General features: G+C 41.1%; 1 protein-coding gene across 2 annotated transcripts in view; it reads left to right on the top strand.

Moving 5' to 3' along the window:
- The window catches only part of SYTL3 (synaptotagmin like 3), a 592,394-nt gene that overhangs the window by 472,042 nt on the left and 104,866 nt on the right, over window positions 1-15,486 (top strand). For both annotated transcript variants that reach the window (XM_078649127.1, XM_078649128.1), the window contains one exon: window positions 6,529-6,643. In XM_078649127.1, the coding sequence (XP_078505253.1) occupies window positions 6,529-6,643 (115 nt within the window). The remainder of the gene's footprint in view (window positions 1-6,528; window positions 6,644-15,486) is intronic.

Genomic DNA, 15,486 nt, shown 5'->3' on the forward strand with positions numbered 1-15,486 from the left:
CTTGTTTTGTTTTCTTTAAATAATTTTTTCTCACCATGAGAATTTATTAGATGTTGCAGTAGCCTATTTTTACAGCTTGGCCCTGACGAATGCCTGTAAAACGTTACATGAACGGCAGAAACATGTTGGCCTACCTCTAGATGCTTCTTTGACAGTGATATTGTCACACTGTTGCTACATCTTTTTAATCTGGCGTCCAGGGAGACACTAATAAATAATTTTTTCTACCTTGACCGCCATTTTAACTATGCACTTTTCTTTTGAGCACTGCACCCTATCAGTACCACTCGCAGTGAGGACTCATCTTCTTTCAGCATGGGAACTGTTGGCACCGAGCAAATACAATTGAGCTTGGCCATATGAACACCTGCTGATAAGGTCCTAGATGACGAGGTTCCGCCAAATGGGTGGGCTGATAGGACTCTTTCATTACTGATGGACCCTCACCGTTAGTTGTGATAGAAGTGTTGGTCAATGGATTGTGGTCTCCTTCCTTCATTCTAAAGACCTCCTAGTTTTCTTCTGGTTATTCTCGTTCTGAGTGGGGTTTTGATTAGAGAGGTCGGTAAATATTATCCCCTTGACCCTCAAAATACAGTTATTTTTTCAGTCCCAGAGGGACACCTCATGGGTAAAAATGTGCTAAACATTTTTGGGGGGGCTGATCCACGGTTCCGTGGATCCATGTGCTAAAGCAAGGCCGTGATTGGCTGGCCATAAGTTGAGAGAAAAGTTGTGGCTCCCATTTTGTTTATCGGCACAGAGCGGGGGGAAATAAAACTGAAAAGTGACATAAAGGGTCATGATATAGGTATCCTGACCCCAAAAGACAGATGAGAGACCCCTCACAGGCAAACATTTGTCCAAAATTATTTTTTGGGCTGATCCGCAGATCCACCGAGGTTATCAGTGCAGCCTGAGTGGAAATCCGTGACGGGTGCGCGGATGCAGAGCTCAATGAAAAAAAAATACCCACACTCAGTCACCAATCCTGCGTGAGGCTGGGTGCATTCAGCCAACCCTCCACCACGCACGACTAAAGGCCATGCGCGGCAGGGCAATGGCTGCTTGCAAGGAATTGCCGCAGGCCAGGGCCTTCGGGCAACCCCCGCCTTGCAGGGCCAAAGGCCGTGCGCGTTGTGGGATTGGCTGCATGCATGGAGTTGGCCCCAGGACCTTCAGCCAACCCCCTGCAGCTTTAAAAAAAACATAGAAATTCACTGAAAAAACAAAGGTTACAGGGACGTTAGAGTTAGGAATTACAATTTAAAAAACCTTAAGAATTCACACAACAAAACAATGGTTACAGGGACGTTATAGTTGGGTTCAGAATTTACATGCACAAAACCATAGAAATTCAGCTGTTAGAGTTATTTCAAGTAACTATAACTCATGTCGTCGTACACTGCTACTTACAACACATATTTCATCACTCATGACATCTTGCATGACATAATTCATATTATCACTGCAACATTTCCACTGAAATTACTGACTTACCCGTCGCACGTTGCTGCGATCTCTGAAGAAAGGAAATTCAAGGAAACTCGTTATGATAACATTCAATTTACATTGTGTCATTTTTATTGAAACGTATTCATTTTAATATGGAAAACATTTCAAAGTGTCGTTTTAATTCTATATTTTTTTTTTTTCGAGGGCTTGTGGATACACAATTTTTTGTATTTCCGTCTGGTGTATACATCAGTATTCGAAAGATTATGAGGGCCCTGGGGGGCCGATATTTAAAAAAATGTATGCCAGAAACCTTCGCGGGATTGTACTCAACAACTTCCCAAAGTTTCCTGGCGATCGGATAAATGGTGTTTTAATTCTATTTATTTATTCGAGTTCTTGTGGATACACGATTTTTTGTTTTTCCGTCTGGTGCGTACATCAGTATACGAAAGATTATGAGGGCCCTGGGGGGCCGATATTTAAAAAGAAATTATGCCAGAAACCTTCGCGGGAGTGTACTCAACAACTTCCCAAAGTTTCATGGCGATCGGATAAATGGTGTAGTAATGCATAAAGGACAAACAGACAGACAGACAGACAGACATACTTTCGTTTTTATATATATAGATAAAACTGTGCATAACGGGGCACGAGTGATAGTTACCTTAGGACACGAATTATACTTACTTGAAATAACTTTAACTATAACAGCTACATTTCTATGATTTTGTGCGTGTAAATTCTGAACTTGACTATAATGTCCCTATAACCCCTTGTTTTTGTATGTACCCGGTCAGAGTTTAAGTGTTTAACAGTTGGATTTGTGTGCATTGTAGGAGTTATAGGACAATGGTTAATTTAGCCTCATACAAATTGAGAGTGAAACCCTGTTTCCAGTTCTTACCACATAGCGCCAAGAAGTAAAATGGAAAGGACTCTTCATGTCCTGAACTGGCAGCAAGTTTAAAGTGCCAGTGAACTACAGATAGAACCCAGGTAGCATTTCTTTCAGGCACATCATTCTCAACATATAGCTGTGACAGAAGGAAGGGAGCTGCTGCACATGTACAAAATGGATCACTGACATAATATAGAATGACAAAATATAGACTTACCAAAATATAGTCACCAAAATATAGAATGCCAAAATATCGAATTCCTATCTACAAACAGGTAAGTACAAAAATATTGAATCCAAAATATAGTCTGTAAAAAATATAGTCAGTCAAAATATCGAATTTTTTTAAATGTCTTAAAAGTAATTTAAAATTAATGAAATAATAAATATAATTAACTAAAACATACTTAAAAATACTCAAATAACCTTACAATTAAGATATAATTAATTTAAGTTATTAATAAAAAATGTACAATATTTTACCGTAGGATAGCAGGAGGGTAACATTTAATATTACCACTCCAGTGAGTGCAACAGTACGGAAAGCGTTGGATAGCGTAGGGGTAAAAAATACTATTCCCACTCCAGTGAGTGCAACAGTAGGGAAAGCGTTGGATAGCGTAGGGGTAAAAAATACTATTCCCACTCCAGAGAGTGCAACAGTAGGGAAAGCTTTGGATAGCGTAGGGGTAAAAATTACTATTCCCACTCCAGAGAGTGCAACAGTAGGGAAAGCGTGGATAGCGTAGGGGTAAAAAATACTATTCCCACTCCAGTGAGTGCAACAGTAGGGAATGCGTTGGATAGCGTAAGGGTAAAAATTGCTATTCCCACTCCAGAGAGTGCAACAGTAGGGAAAGCGTTGGATAGCGGGAGGGAAAAAATACTATTCCCACTCCAGTGAGTGCAACAGTAGGGAAAGCGTAGGATAGCGTAGGGGTAAAAAATACTATTCCCACTCCAGAGAGTGCAACAGTAGGGAAAGCGTTGGATAGCATAGGGGTAAAAATTACTATTCCCACTCCAGAGAGTGCAACAGTAGGGAAAGTGTTGGATAGCGTAGGGGTAAAAAATACTATTCCCACTCCAGTGAGTGCAACAGTAGGGAAAGCGTTGGATAGCATAAGGGTAAAAATTACTATTCCCACTCCAGAGAGTGCAACAGCAGGGAAAGCGTTGGATAGCGGTAGGGTAAAAATTACTATTCCAACTCCAGAGCGTGCAACAGTAGGGAAAGCGTTGGATAGCGTAGGGGTAAAAATTACTATTCCCACTCCAGAGAGTGCAACAGTAGGGAAAGCGTTGGATATTGGAAGGGTAAAAATTACTATTTCCACTCCAGAGAGTACAAGAGTAGGGAAAGCATTGGATAGCGTAGGGGTAAAAATTACTATTCCCACTCCAGAGAGTGCAACAGTAGGGAAAGCGTTGGATAGCGTAGGGGTAAAAAAATACTATTCCCACTCCAGAGAGTGCAACAGTAGGGAAAGCGTTGGATAGCGGGAGTATGGAAATTACTATTCCCACTCCAGATAGTGCAACAGTAGGGAAAGCTTTGGATAGCGTAGGGGTAAAAATTACTATGTGAAGTAGTGTGGCTCACTGGTTAGAGGCGGCAGACCCGAGAGCAGAGGACGGCCCGGGACCAGGGTTCGATTCCCGGCGCGGCAGGTTTCTGGACCAGGGTCAGCGGACTCGATAATTCTGTCGCCTCGGTGCCCACTCTGATCAGCGTTCACACTCGGCAACTCTGGGCATTAGCTTGCCTCATCTTCACTAACGGCCCCACCAGACCGCCGGGGATGCCTGGTCTCACCCTGGAGATACCCATTAAGGGACCATCTCTCAGGGAAGCCAGGAAGGGTTTCGCAGCGGTCGAAGCGCCTTGGGACCCTACGGGTAAGTAGTGCGCTATATAAATGCCTATACATTTACATTTACATTACTATTCCCACTCCAGAGAGTGCAACAGTAGGGAAAGCGTTGGATAGCGTAGGGGTAAAAAATACTATTCCCACTCCAGAGAGTGCAACAGTAGGGAAAGAATTGGATAGCGGGAGGGTGAAAATTACTATTCCCACTCCAGTGAGTTTAACAGTAGGGAAAGTAATGATTTAATATATTATTAAAAATTAATTAAATATCCATACCAATAAAACATTAATTGAAATTAATAACCAATTCAATATTATGTAATAATTAATTAAAAATACAACTACATATTAGTTATTAAAAATTAATAACTGATTCATAATTATTTAACAACTAATTAATTTTCAATAACAAAAACTAATTAATAATAAAAATTAATACCAATTAAAAATTAACAGTAAATTAATTATCAATACACAAAAAGTATTTTTAATATGTAATTAATTACAATTACATTACTTCCCACCCTATTCCCCTATAAACCCAGATCCCACTACAGAAAATACATTAATACAATTATCATAATTATCAAATATTTAATTAATACAAAATATTTACCAATTAATACAAATTTTTTGCCAATTAATAGAAATTAATTACCAATTAAAAATTAATTAACAATAAATTTAAAATCAATACCAATAAATGAAAAAAATTATTTACAATCCGCTACAGAAAATAAATTTAGAAAATTAACATAATTAACAATTAATCAATTAATACAAATTAATTGGCAATTAATAAAAATTAATTACCAATTCAAAAATAACAAATTCAAAATGAATACCAATAAATAATTAAAAATATTTAATTAATTACAATTAAATTACTTCCCACCCTATTCCCCTATAAACCCACAACCCGCTACAGAACTAGAAAGCAAAATTTAATTAAAAATGAATAATAATTTCTAAAAAATAAATTTTTAATTTAATATAATTAAATTACTTCCCGCCCTATTCCCCTATAAACCCACAACCCGCTACTGAATTAAATTACGCAAATAATAAATAACATAAAATTCATTACTTAAAATACATTAAACATACATTACAAAAATTAATATACACTTTTCACACATATACTAACATACAAAACACTTTAAAAAATTGATATTATTAAAAAATTCGATATATTTAATGCCTATATTGTATACTTCGAAATTTTGACTTCTATATTTTGAAAATCGATATTACTTACCTTAAATTCGATATTTTTAACCACTATATTGTGTCCATTCGATATTTTGTCCATTCTATATTTTTACTTCGATATTATGTCCATTCTATATTTTGGAATCGATATTATGACTGTTTACCGTACAGAATATGCCATGACATTTTCCAGAAATACTTTCTAATAAGCATCTTGACCACGATCAAAATTAGCCCTTTTTAGATATGGCTTGATGAATGCCCCTTCTTGCAACATTCGTTCAGGTCAATCTTTAGAGGATGCAAAACAATGACAGTTATGCCATGATACTATTTGAATTGCTTCCGTCACAGTGAACATATCTCAGCTGGTCACTGGTGTAATCCGACTGCCTGGCTCATAGAACTGTGTACGTGCTTTCCTTTTTCCACAGTGAATCAAATGTGCTTGTCTTAAAAATGCCCATTCAGTATACAAGGATTGGTAGCCATATAGGCTTACATCTACTTTGAACGCAGGATTTGTTTTACTCTAAAAAGAAGTACCCCCCCCCCCAAAAAAAAGCCTCAAAGAGAAGTTGCCCATGTTCTGATCATTCGCATTGTTTCTGTGTGCACATGGTGAATTTTTTGTGTGAATAGTTTGTAATTATGCATAATTGCGAGATGTGGTTCAAAACCATATTTTTGTGAATTTTGTGTAACAAATGTAACACAAAATTGCTGAAATAGTGTGAAATTATACTGGTGTGCTAGTAATTTCTTCCAGGCTTATATGAAAGTTGTCTGTGGATGCATATGCATCCCTGTTTGTATATATGGTTTATGTGAATGTGCTTCCTGTTTGCATCTGTGCCTGTATATGTGTTGTCTTTGTGCATGGTGTCTATGTGTGTGTTACCTATGCGCATGTGCCTTCTCAGTGTACAAGAACACCTGGGTGTGTGTTGCCCTTGTACTGAGGCTCCTGTACGAATGCTAGTCTGGATTTGCTTGGAAGTCTCTGTCTATGTTACTTAAAGGGTGGCAAAGGAGAGTGAAGACCGCTGCGGAATAGTAAACTTGGGCATTTGCTTCTTTCCTTAGCGCAATACTTGTGAAGAGGGTATAGAGCAGTACAACGGGGAGCTGGAGATCCAGGCAAAACTAGTCATATCCTCCCTGGATGGAAAGATTCAGTATGTGGCTGAGACATCAGAAGGTAATGTACACTCCATTAAAATATAGTATTGGGACTGCCCTGTTAGAGATGTCCATGTGTGCAGAATTTCTGCTTTTTCAGAAGAAATAGGTGATTGTAGGAGATTGGGGGGCATATGTAGGTAGCCGTTTGCGATTCGCAAACGCCGAAATTCGGTGAATTTCGGCGTTTGCGAATCGCAAACGGCTTTTTGATATGTAGGTGCACTTAGCAAAATAAGGAATCGCAAAAATTGCGATTCCTTATTTTGCTTATAGCATTTAAGGAATCGCAATTTAGCGATTCCTTAAATGCTATGTAGGGGTGCTTTAAAAATTGCGATTTTTGCATAAGGAATCTCAAAATACCACCTACTTCAAGTAGATGGTATTTTGCGATTTCCTTCAAAAATGCATTTTTAAAAAAAATTCAAAGTGCCATGTGGCGCACAGACATGTGCGCCACATGTACTTACAGTCACATTCCAGGGTTGCAACAGGTGTCCTTTGGACACCCTGGTACCCTTGGAATTGCGATTCTCAAATTGCAATTTTCACACAGAAAATCGCAATTTGAGAATGTATCCCCATTCATTCCTATGGGCCTTTTGGCCGATAGGAATGACTGGGACACTCATTCCTTAATTGCGATTCGCAATTTGGGAATCGCAAATAAGGAATGTTAGAGATTCGCAAAAAAACTGCAAATTTTTACCTACATTCCATTTTGCTATTCTCAAATAGCGATTCCTTAAAAATCGCTATTTGGGAATCGCAAAATGGAAATTACCTACATATGCCCCTGTGTTACTGCAAGATGATGAAACAGAATAGCCTTGTCACAAAAGAAGGATTGTTGAATGTTCATCCAAGATACATTTCTCAGAGCCTGTTTTGTAAGTGGGAAAAGTTCACATCTTGGTTCCTCACTCTGAGTTATTCAGGAAAATTGGGTGTAAAATCTATCCAGGGGTAAAAAACACTGCTATTGCACGGCCTGGGTCGGCTTTCCAAATTCCAAACCGACAATAACGGTGTTTAGGAATGGTATTATGGCATGATATTCCAGCTTTGCACACTGCCTTTACCAGACAAATTCCTCCAAGTGACAACTGGAGGATCTTCTATAGGAGATGCTTAATTTGTTCAGGTCTCAAGATGTGAAATCTTTCAGAAATTCCATTTGCTACAGATTTCGAAGCCACTTCACTCAGAATGATTGCAGAAGTGGATTTTAGATTGTGAAGAAGCCAACTCTGAACAGATGTTGTCACAAAGGGTATGAGAAAAGATAAAGAAAATGAATATGGTGCCTGTCCATCCCCAAGTCATGTGGGCAGCTTTGGCAGGAATTTTGAAGCCTAGCAAGAAACCCGTAATGGCTGAAAGACTTTATTTGAGAAATGCACATTCGCTTGTAGTATATGGGGTGTTGCTATCACCACAGAAGTAGAGACACTGTGAACACTATGGAGTGTTTATTGCCCTGAAATGAAACTGACAGCACCAGTTGTCATATCTGAGCATATTTTCCTTAAGGCAGCACAAGGCCTTTGTGAGGGCAGATGACTCATTACACTAATGCAACATCAGATGTTAACAGCAGTAAAATGCAATATGCAATGATTAAATGAGAAGCTGGATGGATGTTGTTTTTCTCCAGGTTGCACACTGTAATTACTTTTTGGACAGAAAAAGGCAGTGCTTTATATAAATACTATATTGTAGTTAGATATACACCCATATGCAACCACACAATCACTTTCCTTTCCAGCTTAGTTATTAACTTGGGCATTTAGTTGGATTAATGTGTGTTTTTTTCTGGGGCTAATCAAGAAAAGGATCTTCACTTATTTCTAACACCGTCCTCTATCAAACTCTAAATACTTTTTCTGGGCCAGTATGACATGAGGAGGAACTACAATTTGTATTTTGGGAAGAACAGTCACCTTAGTAGTAAGAGCCTTCTCTGGGGTTATCTTGTGTTTTTTTTTTATTGTTTAACAATGATTGAGATACCAGACTGATTACCAGTCCCTAATTGTTTCCCCTGAACAGGACTTCACAAAAAGCTTCACATGTCTCTTCCTTAAGGAGGCCTTATCAGAGAGTATATAGGCTAAGACTTACCGACACACTGCCATCATCTTCCTTTTTGTGGTCAACTTTTTTATGTTTGTAATGAGCGTGAACACTGTTATGCTTTCATAGAAGGCTCTTTTGAAAAACTATGTCTAAAAGTATTTCATTTGAGGAGAGGTATATGAATAACATGCTGTATTGTATATTTTTCTTGGTCTCAAAGAATATTAAAAGGACGGTTTAGCGTAGCGTTTTGCAAGTTTTACATTTTTCTTTTGCATGTAGAACCACCTCCATACACAGTGCTAATTATCGTGAGTGAAAGGGGATAGGCTTTTGATTTGGGGCTCCTAATTTGGCCTTAAAGAATGCCACTGATCCTTTGTTGGACACAAGATGTTAACAGAAACATGCTGACCACGTAATAGGACAAGAGGTACAATACAAACCCTTGGTGTCCTCCCTCTGATTTTAATTTTACAGCAGGAAACATTAATAAAAAGTTTAATTGTTCACCTTCAGATCATTTTACTGTATTTTTTGAAGGTCACCTACTTGTAGCATCACTTCCCAATTTATGGGAAAATGTTTCCTAAGAGATGTACATTAAGAGTTCTAGCATATAGGAGCCCATTGAGATGTGTACCATTAACTTGTCCAACTAGGAGGAATCCCGATGATGAAGCATGCCAGGCAAACGGAAGATGGTTTCATGCTCTAGATATTAATACTCCTAGAACTTGTAAAATAGAAATGTATCCTATCACTAAGGGGTCCATTAGGATGGCGGGCGGACTTTGCCCGCCCGTCATAACCCGTGCAAAACGGAACCGCTCGCCATAGGAGCGGCGGTCCCGCCTTGGCCATTAGGATGCGCCCGCCACACTGGCGGGCGCATCCTGTATTTTAACCATTGTGGCGGGCGGTGCTGAAAGCGCCACCCGACGCAATGGTAAAAATGCACGTTGTGCATTTCAAAGCATAACATGACAGGCACCGCGCGGTGCCTGCCATGTTAAACTTTGAAATGCGGGGGTGTACCGTAGGTACCCCCCATGTGCATCTCCCACCCCCCGGAGTCCCAGGGGGCTCGCAATGGGCCCCCGCAGGGAGTCTCCGCATGCCTTTCCGTGGCGGCATTGCCGCCACGGAAAGGCATTCCCCAAAGCCCATCATAATATGGCTGGCGGTGTCTACATTAAACATTTTCCGCCCCGGCCGCAAGGCGACCGGGGCGGAGAAGCGGCGGACGGTCTTTCCGTCCGACGCGGTCACCCCGCCATACTAATATGGTGGGGGGGAAATGGGTGGCGATCCGCCCGACATACTTATGGGCCCCTATGTTTGGGGCAATATCATACATTGTAGTTTTAAGAACACAGGTGCATTGTGAAATCCAAATAAGAAAGTCTTGCTTAATGCCTGTCTTTGCCTATCACCCCATTCAATTTACAAATAAGTTTGTAATCTGGTCTGAAACAGCTAGGGAGATACTGGTTTCTAAAGACATTTTAGAGTGACTCATTAAGTAACCAGAAAAGTAGGAGGACAATTATAGCATAAAAAAATAAAAGATTGTACGTACCAATAAGATACGTGCAGCATGAGGCCCTGAACAAGGGTTTAAGTAGTGACATAGTTTCACTTTCATGTAGACAATACTTGGGTAAGGAAATCACAAACATACAGGACCAAGAGAAGTATTTATATAATTGAAACTTTTGGCAGAAGGTCTATATGGACTATCAATATTGTTACTTATTCCTAAAGAACCTGAGCATACAGTTAACTTAGCTGTTAACATGGACCTACATCTATCATCGCAAGTAGCGCCTACTCTGAAAACTCATTATAATGCCGGATTACCACCCCATTCATAGTTGGCACAAGTGGTTAAGAAACAACTAGATCAAATTGAACTGTTTTTATTCAACATCTTATCCGCTGTCAGATACACAGAGAGAAATAAACAGTACTATTTTTGAGTAATATCTATGAGGTTTCAGAAAAGTGCTTGAGGATAGTTGGTCTTAGTTATGAGCAATGGGTGAAATGGCTTTACAAAAGGAGGGTGTAAGAATTGGTTATTACCATGATGTCCTATTTCTGGAGCAAAGGATGCTGTAGTGGGGCTGAGCCTTGCATTCATACAGTGTTAAGTTAGCATGAGCTTATTAGAAGTTTAAACGCCATTTTACCTTTTGTTTTCTTTTGCACACGGCACACATGTTAGATATTGTTTCGCGTTAGGCTGAGTGTTTTGCTTCACATGAAAATAACTTGTTTTTCTACATTGCTAGACTTGCTTCATAATCTTAGTCTGAACAGTGAGTGCCAAGGCCTTCAAGGTTATCAACACTGTTGCTGTTGTTCGTACTGATCAGCGCATGTTCTAGACATAACATATATGCAGCTGTGGACAGCTCAGATACTGGCGCCTTTAATAATACACTGTGTAGGCATGATTGAACAAACTTGGAGAACATTCGTATGCTGAGAGCTTGTGCAGAACTCAATGTGATCCTGCTAATCTCTGAGGTATGGGGTCGCCTATGCAAGCCTAAGAGACCTTCTTTAGTTATAAAATAACCTACTAGCAAGGGAGGGTGAAATATAGGTATATATTTAACCCGTTTCCATTTAGCATTATAACATGATTTCTCCCTTTGTATATTACGGAATACTAACTATGCTGACAATCTTATTTCTTATCATATGTCTGCTTGTATTAGCTAAGATGCTGCACTTGAGATCACATATTTACAACAAGGGGTGGTGAGGGACAGAGTCTCTGAATTAAGCAGAATACTCTCACCCAGTCAAGAGATCAGGGCTAGATCCAACACCGTTTTTTAGCTCACTGCACCATCCCAGTTTCAGAACCTGGCTGTATGCAAATTAGTCTGTTCCTGTAGGGCAAACCAAACTACAAAAGCCAATTCTTACACTGGGAAGGAAACAAGCTTCCGGCAAACCAAACTACAAAAGCCATTCTTACACTGGGAAGGAAACAAGCTTCCGGCAAACCAAACTACAAAAGCCAATTCTTACACTGGGAAGGAAACAAGCTTCCGGCAAACCAAACTACAAAAGCCAATTCTTACACTGGGAAGGAAACAAGCTTCCGGGTGAGGGACAGAGTCTCTGAATTAAGCAGAATACTCTCACCCAGTCAAGAGATCAGGGCTAGATCCAATGGTGAGGGACAGAGTCTCTGAATTAAGCAGAATACTCTCACCCAGTCAAGAGATCAGGGCTAGATCCAATGGTGAGGGACAGAGTCTCTGAATTAAGCAGAATACTCTCACCCAGTCAAGAGATCAGGGCTAGATCCAATGGTGAGGGACAGAGTCTCTGAATTAAGCAGAATACTCTCACCCAGTCAAGAGATCAGGGCTAGATCCAATTGGTGAGGGACAGAGTCTCTGAATTAAGCAGAATACTCTCACCCAGTCAAGAGATCAGGGCTAGATCCAATTGGTGAGGGACAGAGTCTCTGAATTAAGCAGAATACTCTCACCCAGTCAAGAGATCAGGGCTAGATCCAATTGGTGAGGGACAGAGTCTCTGAATTAAGCAGAATACTCTCACCCAGTCAAGAGATCAGGGCTAGATCCAATTTGGTGAGGGACAGAGTCTCTGAATTAAGCAGAATACTCTCACCCAGTCAAGAGATCAGGGCTAGATCCAATTTTGGTGAGGGACAGAGTCTCTGAATTAAGCAGAATACTCTCACCCAGTCAAGAGATCAGGGCTAGATCCAAAAAACATTTTAAACTTGCTCGTATCTCCCTTTACTCCCTGTTCTGGACTGGTATGAGAGTATAACGAAAGAGTGCTCATGTTTCCCACCTTACCTGAGTTATCCTAAGTCCCATGTTCTGGGTTGTCTAATCATTGGTGACTTTGCTATAGGACGAAGAGCTAATGAGACACTGATGCTAGTCTGGTAGGGGATGTTGGGTACTAAGGTGAGTTTTTGGTACACCCTAATTCACTGAGGTCCTGAGTGTCTGTGCACAGTTCTGTGACTGAGCAGAATCCCTGCAACATGGCGCCCATATGTTGTTGGTCTTATTTCATGATGCTTGAGTAGTGCTTATATCAGTCCTTAACCCCTTCACTATTGTTTCCGGTTAACAGTGGTGACGGAGAAACCTACCTATAGTTAAATAGGTCTTTTCAAGCTTGAATCTCTCAAAACGGTTTCCTTTTGAATTACTACCCAGTTGTGCTACATTGTTTTGCATTGTACCTTTCTTAACTGTGTCGTTATGGCTGACTTTGACATACCGCAGCATAGTCGCATTGGGGTCCGCAATCATTTGCAGGCTTATAACGTTGGCTTGGAGAGCATGGCGGTTATTTTAGTGGTGAGTGCTGAGGTAGGTTACCCGTTTGAGATTTTCTACTCATGGGTGACATTTCCAGCTGTGGATGCGGCTACTCAGGTGTTTCACACTTACACTCACACAGTCGTGCCCGAGTAATATGTTCCTTTTAGGACACAGGAAATTCCGATTTCTGCATGGCAGTATCGTGTTTGGTTTAATGGCGCCCTTTCCCACAGTTTAACGGCGATTAGATTGCGTCCTTTGTCCATCCCAGGCGCTTCTTGGCCTTTTTTGGCTGGATTTACCCCGCCTCCTCGTGCGGGGGTAGTCCCCATTTGCTGACTTGAGGCCCCTATACAACTCCACGATTGGAGTTATTAGGGCCTTGGTTCAATATATTACCCGCAATTTCCAGGGCGGGGTCCCTGGTGTTGCGGCGCTCCCAGCTGGACTGAGCGGGGTGAATCTTAGTCCCATCATGGTTAATGCCATTATGGGCAAGCGTCCCCAGGATAATGATGATATGACTTTCTGGCTTGCTGAGAAATTTGACCAGCTGGAAGCAGTTTTTCCTAATTTGAGTCCTGTAGAAAAACACAGGATTCTTAAAATTTGTTTGCCCAAGGACTTGGTACTGGAAGCCGGTGACTGCGAGTCATGAGGTAGAATCTTTGCGGCAGTGTACATGAGGTGCTTCGGCAGTCCGTCGATGGCTGTCCTGCCGACGGTCATTAAACGCGTTCAAGATGAACACGGACCTGAGGCTACGGTTGAATTGGGAATGAGACTCGTTGGCTCCTTTGATGTGGTTTCCGATCTTGTCCTTTCTAATATAAAGGTAGATGTGGTGAACTTCCAAGTGTCTAATGCCTTACGCGAAGTCCCCGATGCCGATAAACCCTGTCAGTTACCGAGAATTATTACCACGGCTTATAGGACCATGGGCCGTAATAGTTTAGGTGTCAAGCCTTTTTCTGCTAAAGATAAAAAACTAACTCAGGGATCGAAGTCTGAAAAAGACGATCAGCCCAAAGCTCCAAAGCAAAATTGGAACAAAAACAAAAAACATGGAAAACAACAACAGAAACAGGAGTTCCGTTCCGCATCATCTGTGCCTGCGTCTACTGAGCGCTTTTATGACTTGCGCGACCGCGCTACGATTAAGTCACCTGATTGATTTCAGGTTCCTGAACAACGTTCTGCTCATTCTTTACAGGACACATCGGCCTCATCGTCCGGTGGTGGAGGAGGCGGCAGAGGAAGGGGTGGCCAGCAGAGTCGCGACCAGCCCCGCCCGAAAGACGGAAAAGGCAAGCAGGACGATTTCTCAGAGAAAAGACCCCAGTTTCAGAAAAAGAAAGTTGCCGCTTTAACAGCAAGATATGCCACAGATAGTGAGAACGCAGCTTCGGAATCAGACGTGGGCACTGAAGCTGTTGGACAGCGCGGCGGAGATTACCATAGTGCGAGAGGCCCTGTTTCCACTACTGAAGGTGACAGTGACTGACAAATTTGTTGTTGTTGAGACAGCTGATACTAGAGTAGCTCTCCCTGATAGGTTATTTGAAATCGGCCTTTTAATTGAAGGTAACATAGAATGTACCATAAAAGGGGTATTTTGGGAAAATCTTACAACTACGTATGACATTTTGTTAGCGGAGGCTGACTGGCCCCCACCTTTTGTTCTATCAGCTCAGAGAGGGGAGGAGGTAATCCTCCCTAGTTTCGCGCACACAGTGTCAAAGGAGCATGCGCTGAATTTTGCTTCGTACCGTACTCACTGTGGTTGGGATAAATTCTCCCCCAACATGAGATTCCCTTTCGGTCTATGCCACAGCCTCAACCTCAATATCCCATGCGGCGTGAAGCGAAAGCTTCAGTCGCAGAAATCCTTGAACAATTGCAATATCAAGGTGTGATTGAAAGTTGTGTGTCTCCGATGAATAACCCTCTTTTTACTGTGACCAAGCCTGATGGTTCTTACCGTTTGGTATTGGACTACCGGCATTTAAACTCGCTTTGCCATACCTGTGCAGTACAGAATACCCACATCTCTGCCCTAGTGGATGGTCTTGTGCGTTAACGGTTTAAAACCACACTTGACATATCGAATGTTTTTTTTCCCCACAATCTTTCCGATTTAAGTAGTCAATGGACCGCTTTCACCAGTGGTGGCACACAGAAAAAAATCAAACGTTTGGCAATGGTCTATAAGAATAGTCCAGGTGTGTTTGCTGCCCATATAGTTTAGAGAATCGACCCGGATGCGTGTTCGTATGTGGATGACATTTATCTCAGACGACGAGATATGGGTGTATCTGTGCCGCGTTGACCGCATAATTTGCAATTTTGCGGACTTCGGTTACAAATGTTACTTTGCTAAATCTCACATTGCAGAGTACTCAGTGTTGTTCCTGGGCCATGAGCTCAACAATGAAGGTCGAGGATT

Source organism: Lissotriton helveticus, chromosome 6 (genome assembly GCF_964261635.1).
Source record: "Lissotriton helveticus chromosome 6, aLisHel1.1, whole genome shotgun sequence".
In the NCBI taxonomy this organism is placed as follows: Eukaryota; Metazoa; Chordata; class Amphibia; order Caudata; family Salamandridae; genus Lissotriton; species Lissotriton helveticus.